This window comes from Tubulanus polymorphus, chromosome 4 (assembly GCF_964204645.1).
Source record: "Tubulanus polymorphus chromosome 4, tnTubPoly1.2, whole genome shotgun sequence".
NCBI lineage: Eukaryota > Metazoa > Nemertea > Palaeonemertea > Tubulaniformes > Tubulanidae > Tubulanus > Tubulanus polymorphus.
In genome coordinates this window covers 2546080-2553459 of record NC_134028.1, presented here as the reverse complement: position 1 = coordinate 2553459, position 7380 = coordinate 2546080, and the positions used below count along the sequence as shown (strand labels likewise).

The window sequence follows — 7380 nt, the reverse complement described above, 5'->3', positions numbered from 1 at the left end:
TTATTTATTTCAACGATTATATATCTTTGATTACAAAGAAGATAGCGTAAACGCGAGTATAAAATCAATATAGAAAATTCACAAATGAATGCGCCGTATTTTGAGTTCTGGCATTTCACAACCTAACGGCAGCAGCAAAGTCTTCAATTACTAGATGTCGAAAATTATATCTTTCGATGGTGTCATCCACACGGTTTGGACGGAAACAAGCGCCAAGGGTGACCCTTACATAATAACAACATATCTGTTTACCGTAGAAAAGGAAATATCAGATTTCGCTTAAAAAGATCGTGTTAATTAAACATTTCCTCGCGTAGGCCTAATCAACAAAACGGACGTACCTACACTTCCTGTTAATACAGGAGATTACCCGTTATACACGAGATGCGAAATCGTGCACATGTCTATTTTTCAGGTTTTTGAGCTGCATAGTATTTAGGTAAATCATTTATCTATCCACGGACAATCAAATATTAAGTCAAACATCGTTATATCATCCATATTCCTATGCACCGTTTCAAAATTAACCTATTTTTTTCATTTATACAACCATATATTTTGCCGGTATCCTAGAAGTTGGCATTTTAATGAGGTTTCACTTCTTTATATCACACAATAAAATCATTCGGAAGGAATGTATTTGATCAGTCAGTATAAACTGGAAGAGTTTCTTGAAAATGAAAACTATGAAAATCTAATATCACTTTTGGTCTTTTAGATACATCGTTTTGAAATACAAAATAGAATACTCGATAAATGATATAAACTACTGATAATGAACATCTAACGAATTCAATCGTAAATTTTACATTACTCAAAAAAAAAACTATATAACAGAATTCAACACATAATATTTACGTGGAAAAACTGAAGCTCGGTAATTTCTTTACATCTGTGCTTTAAACTTTTGAAAAGACTTATACCGGTTATTCAAAGATTCTTTGAATAACCGGTTATTCAAAGAAAATCACGATCGGTTGCAGTCAACACAAAAACAATAAGAAGAGAGACTTATTTCATAAAATTTAGTAGTAAAAACAACCAGTATTGAATAGATATTTCCCAATAGCAAAAATAGAAGATTTTTCTACCGAATACGCAGGAGATATTCGATTTGATTAAGGATTAGATATCGACAGAGAATGAGAGAATAGGAAGCTGGCCCTGGAGATTTATCACAGAGGACATACATATATGATTTGATTTATGGTTTGATAGTTTGATTTTTCTTTGTACTATATTATGTTTGTGTAACACATTGCATTATATCACTAATGATAAAAAATATACATGTCATTATTTTACAAAATTGCTATAAATCTGTTGATTCTATACCGACAATAAGATCGCTGTAATCGGGAGGGTCGGAACTTTGTCCGCACGGATGATGTAGGAATTCTTGTCCAATCATCGATATAGGGTTATTCTGAAAAATCATAACATTCATAGGTTTAGTCTTTGCGCACACGTGGTAAGGGCAATGATTCTTTAAGAAGTTTATGTAAATGTTAATGAACACGTGAATCTAAAAACAATAGCCTTACTTTATGATATGACATCAGTTCTGCCAGGGAAACGTGTGTTGATTGGTTTGTACCAAAGAACTGATAAGTGCCATCTGATGCGTCAATCAGAAAATGTTTAATTCTTGATTCAGACCGAAACGATATTGCGTAACCCCAGATCTTTTCGCTGACCCGAACTAGATAGCTGCCAACTGGTTTCTTCTGCAATAAGCTTTCAGCTTCATTTCGATTTATTATTCCTAGAAATACCAGATCAATATCATGTGAACATTTTAAGCTAAACTTATTGAATCAATAGATTTGTTCAATAGCATTTGATTAATCGAATTCTGCACTAACCATGAAACCATTCTGCGACATCACCAGTCACTGTGTCTCGTCCAGCACCTTTTGGCAATTCGTACTCCTTAAACCATTTAATAACTGCTTCTCTACTCGGTGGTTTACCAAATTCTTTTACGAATGGTGAAGGCGGTGGTAAACTTACTCTGAAATTATATAAATTCATCTTCAAAATATTCGGTATTCCTTCTTTTATTGCCGAATGAAGACAATTAGAAAGCTCCATGGTGAGAATATGAATTTTCGATTCGAATGAATGGCATCTACTACATATATAGGTGAGGACTGTAGATGTCAGGTACAAACATGGCCTGGTGGCAGAACTAATTACGACCATTTCTATGGGTCGTTAATTAGTAATGCCCACACAATGGTTCAGCACAGCAGTTGACAGGAATGTCAAAGTTATCAATAAACAACCAGCTACAAGTGTGAGAACAAATTTCAATGTGATCGATTAACTGTTAATCCAAAATTCAGAAAATATTCACCATTCATTCATTCATTCATCTGTTTACATTAATGTGTGCGAACAACCGATCAATTGATGAATTTATCAACAGAAAGTCTAGTTCAAAAAACCATTAAATCAATTACCTAGATTTAGGAGGTAGTTCAGGAGCTTTTGAATGACCAGACTGGAATGCTTGAACTGCTTGTATTTTCAGGTGCAAAGAATTGCGATATTCTTCTCGCGCTCGTTTGGCAAATAACCGCGTTTCTTCCTCCGCATGTTTCGACTTTTCCTCTAAATGCAGAAATAATTTTTCCTTTCATTTGATTTAGAAAAAAAATTGAAGGAACTATTCGATCGAGTGAAGCTGCAATGGAATATGAAGAAGTCGATTATATTATATAAAATGTCACACGGCGAGACCCCACCTTGTTTTATCCATTCAATTTCGATTTCTTTAGAAGACTCTTGAGCTGCCTTTTCAAACTTCGCACGGGCATCTTGAAATGTGCTAAATATTTGACTCGATCTCTGCTCAATGATTTGGCTTCTCCGTTTTGATTCACGCCGACGAGCATGGCCGAGCTCTTTTTCAACTTTATTCTGAAACAAACAATCTCAGATGATCGGATATAAAATTAATACGAAAAACCAGCATTTTTAGAGATCAATCTTCCTTACACGTAGTTTAACTAATTTTTTCTGCCTTTCTTCTTCCTCTTTCTTTTTTTCTCTCTCTAACTTTTCTGCAGCCAATCGAGCTTCTTTTAAACTCTGATACAAAGCTGCTTCCTCTTCTTTGCGCCTAAAAAACATAATACCACCCCGTGTATTAAACCATATATTTCTGATATATTTTTCGTAACCATCTCAACATAATTAACAATGAAAGAGTAGCTTATTAACCCTTTTCAACCTGACTGAAAAATTGCACCATTACTGGCAGCAATGTTGTAGCAATTTTATCGCTTAACCTTTTTGCTGTGCACAAGGTTTCAGAAACCTAATATGAGTGACACCTGCATGATGTTGCGCCTACTAATTTTCAGCTTGCACTGAGTGAACATAGTAAAGAAACGCATGTAAGAAAATGTTGTTATAAACAAAAATTGGATATTCAGAATTTCTCTTGGAAACTTTTTTTACCGTATGCACTGGGAGGTGGAAACGCATAAAAAGCGAAAGAGTTGTAATTGCTAGTGATCCATAGTACAATAAAGTATGGATATCATCGATGTTAAATACAGTTTAAGTAAATGTGTCTGTATCAATTATCTATGCAAATAAATCAAATCAAATAAAATAAAAACCTTATTTCTTCCTCTTTTTGTTGACGCTCGCGCTCAAGACGTTCCTGTTCTTCCAGTAGTTTTCGCTTGATTTCATCTTCTTCTCGTTTCCTAAGGAGTTAAATATTTTCATAGATGCGTTATCTAAGATACAAAGTTTGAGCTACAACACGCTGGGATTTCTCAGGAATTTGTTACCGAAGTTCCTCAGCCTCCTGTTCTGCCAAGATATGGGCTTTATGCTTCGTTTCATCAAGTAAAATTTCTTCAATTGATTTGTCTTGCTGATGTTCACCCATCACCCAAACCCATTCTTTTTGATCAGCTCCGTGCAAGAAATTCACGTTTTTAGAGCCTACAAAAATCGAAAGACCAGGAATTAATAGAAGGAAGCGTCCAAATTTCCAAAATATTGGATCGTTAACACTACCTGGTTTTCGAGCTACTGGAGGCTTCTTTACACGCTGGGATTCTTGTGAGTCCCACTCCTTCCATCTCCGGAGTTGTTCCTAAAAAAAAGAGAAGATTTCTAAAAAAGATTCAAAAATCCAGTTGTCTGTTCAGTTTAACTCAAGAAATAAGAGGATTGGAAGACTTCAACCGTTTCTAAAACAACAAATCTTTGAAGACATTAACTTACCTCTCGGATTTTACAAAATAGAATTTGTTTCTGTTCATCAGACAATTCGACCAGAATCTCTGGATCGACGTACATATCTTTCAAAATTTGTTGCAGCATGTTGAAATTTTGCTCAAGTCGTCAGCATAAAAGGAGTGTACAGGTGTAATTTTCACATCTATAAATCTGGGCAAATTGAGAAGTCTAAATTAAATGTAGAAAAAGTGGCATCCATAATAGACATCAGTGATATGGCCTTAGGCAGTTTTTCATGCACAGTATCTGTCATGCGCTGCTCATTTGCTTGCACTGGATGACAGTATATGTCATCCACGTTGGAGGAGTGGAGTGGGTCTGACATAACACTGACAGCGGTCCTAGTTAGGTCTAAAAGTCAAAGAGGCCAGCGCGCACTGGGGAGTCCAGCATCTCCACTTACTTATTTTTTGTCAATATGACGGTGTATGATTGAAATATGGTCACATTTCTTACCAAGGTGATATCAAACATTGGACAGTCGTTCTGGTTATACGAAACGAACTTCTTGGGATTTTATCGAAACTTTATAGTGAAAATACCTATTGTTTACGCAAAAGGTTGAAAGCCTGTTTTGGTCGATGGCGAGTGACGTCACTAGTACAAATTCCGAGCGGTTCGAATCCCACAATACGCCAAAATCACTACGGCCGCTCTGAGCGCACATCGCATTTCAACGTTGCCGTTTAATAATTGTAAAATAACTAATAATAGTTTAAGTTTTATAAGGGTTAGAAGTACATTGTATTTACTGCTAGTGTATGTATATATCATGTACGGTTGCGAGAAATCCCTGCCCTGGTTAAACAGTAAGTCCACTAAATCTTTAAATTTTAAGTTGTTTAATGAAACTATTATTGTTTTAAATTGTTAAAACTGCAAACTATGGTTGTCGAAGATGCACCTTCTTCACATCCTTTGAAATCCTGGATAGCATCGCTGTCGGCAAAGACCTTCAGGTCTGTCTTCAACGGCACATCGCTTTGGAACAAGCGACTACTGTGTTATCAAATCTGAACTAGGTAAAAAAATGTTCCCCAAAAATAAAGACAAGTAAACGGATTAATTTGAGGTTTGAATGTTTTTGTTTATTTGTTGGTTCAAATCGAACCCTCGTCATCCTGATCTCCATAAATCTAAGAAAAGTATTCGCACACTTAAAACAATAAAATACGAGCAATAAGCAATAACATCAGACTGGAGTAAGTAACTTTACTTAATTCACAGATACAATCCTACACAAAACAATAGCTATTCAGTGGCGGATCCACCCCTCTATTTTTACCGATGTAGCCGCAAATCTATGCGTTACTGAGTAAAAACCGAATGAAATCTTTCTATTAAGTAATGCTCAGAATGCACCTGCTTGCATCTATTTTTCCAAAAAATTTTTAGGAAGGGTCTTCGCGTTATCGGTGCTTGCTCTGGAATGGCTTACAGCCATCTGTTGTTGCTTTCATTTGCCCCCCCTTCAAAATGCTGGATCCGCCCCTGAGTGCAGACAAAATGATCGACAAAGACATACAGAACTCTAAAACAACAGTTAACAATTTAAGCAACGATAGACAAAACAGATAGCTGATTACTTTACAAACCTGTTGTCAGAACCTTAATTATTTTTACATGTACATACAGAGGACTGTTAACAATTCAACCAATGAAATTGCGATAGAGATACAGAGCATACAGCTTTAACAGTAAACAATGCAACCAATGAAATTGCGATAGAGATACAGAACATACAGCTTTAACAGTAAACCATGCAACCAATGAATTGCGATTAACTAAGACCTACGAGCAATTATCAAGTTTGATAATTGCTCGTAGCTAAGACATACAGGACAAACAGGACTAACTTAATTGCGATAGACATACAGGACATACAGGATTAACAGTAGACAATTCAACCAACGAATTGCGACTAACTAAGACATACAGGACTAAACCACAGGACATACAGGACTAACAGTAGACAATTCAACAACCAATGAATTGCGATTAACTAAGACATACAGGACATACAGGACTAACTTAATTGCGATAGACATACAGGACTAACAGTAAACAATGCAACCAATGAATTGCGATCGCGATCACAAAGACATACAGGACAAAACCACAGGACATACAGGACTAACAGTAGACAATTCATTAACCAATGAATTGCGATTATTTAAGAAATACAGGACTAACTTAATTGCGATAGACATACAGGACATACAGGATTAACAGTAGACAATTCAACCAACGAATTGCGATTAACTAAGACATACAGGACTAAACCACAGGACATACAGGACTAACAGTAGACAATTCAACAACCAATGAATTGCGATTAACTAAGACATACAGGACATACAGGACTAACTTAATTGCGATAGACATACAGGACTAACAGTAAACAATGCAACCAATGAATTGCGATCGCGATCACAAAGACATACAGGACAAACAGGAATAAACCACAGTAAATTGCGATAAAAAAGACATACAGGACTAACTGCAGTAAATATATAGGGCCTTAGGAATGCAAAATTCATTCATTTTGTCATTTGTAAACATTCCACAACTTATTTCATTATGTCATTTCCAGTTTTCAAAGGGAATTTTCTTAACTTCAGATGCCTCGAGGACATAAACATATAGAAAGATCTGTCCCAAAAAAATGTCAAGTGTCTTTCATAGTGCAATGGGCCCTGGTTTCCAATTTTCAGGAACGATTGTAATAACGTAATTGAATAAGATACGACTGGATATTGAATCTAAATTTCCTATGTACCTTCGGCATTTTTTTGAAATGTCATATGAATGTTCCTCGGATATTGATACTTTATCGGGGAATCTTTCTTCTAAAACATCAAGCTGATTGAATGTATATTGAGTATCACCATTGAAAAAATTATCATTATCTTCTAACCTATTTAAGTTCTTTCGTGAAGAACTCTTCACAACAAACCAATTAGTTTCTTCATCATATTTTAAAATCTCATTATTCTGTAATAAATCAAAGGCTCTTTTGCAACAATTTTCTATCTTTTCAAGGTGACGTATATTCTTAACTCGTTGGTCAAGTTGCTTAAATTGGAGATTGTTCATATTTGTCGCTTTGATCTC

The 7380-nt window shown here is 35.5% G+C and overlaps 1 protein-coding gene across 1 annotated transcript; it reads right to left on the bottom strand.

Annotated features, from left to right (window-relative positions):
• Window positions 1-4837, bottom strand: LOC141903493 (SH2 domain-containing protein 4B-like). Its single transcript, XM_074791614.1, has 11 exons — window positions 4723-4837; window positions 4252-4416; window positions 4042-4120; window positions 3810-3966; window positions 3633-3722; window positions 3004-3127; window positions 2751-2925; window positions 2466-2616; window positions 1866-2014; window positions 1545-1765; window positions 1-1426 (listed from the first exon to the last, which is right to left on the bottom strand). The coding sequence occupies exons 2-11, from the start codon at window positions 4348-4350 to the stop codon at window positions 1313-1315; spliced, it is 1359 nt and encodes a 452-aa protein (XP_074647715.1). The 5' UTR covers window positions 4351-4416; window positions 4723-4837; the 3' UTR covers window positions 1-1312.
• Window positions 4838-7380: the final 2543 nt, after the last annotated feature.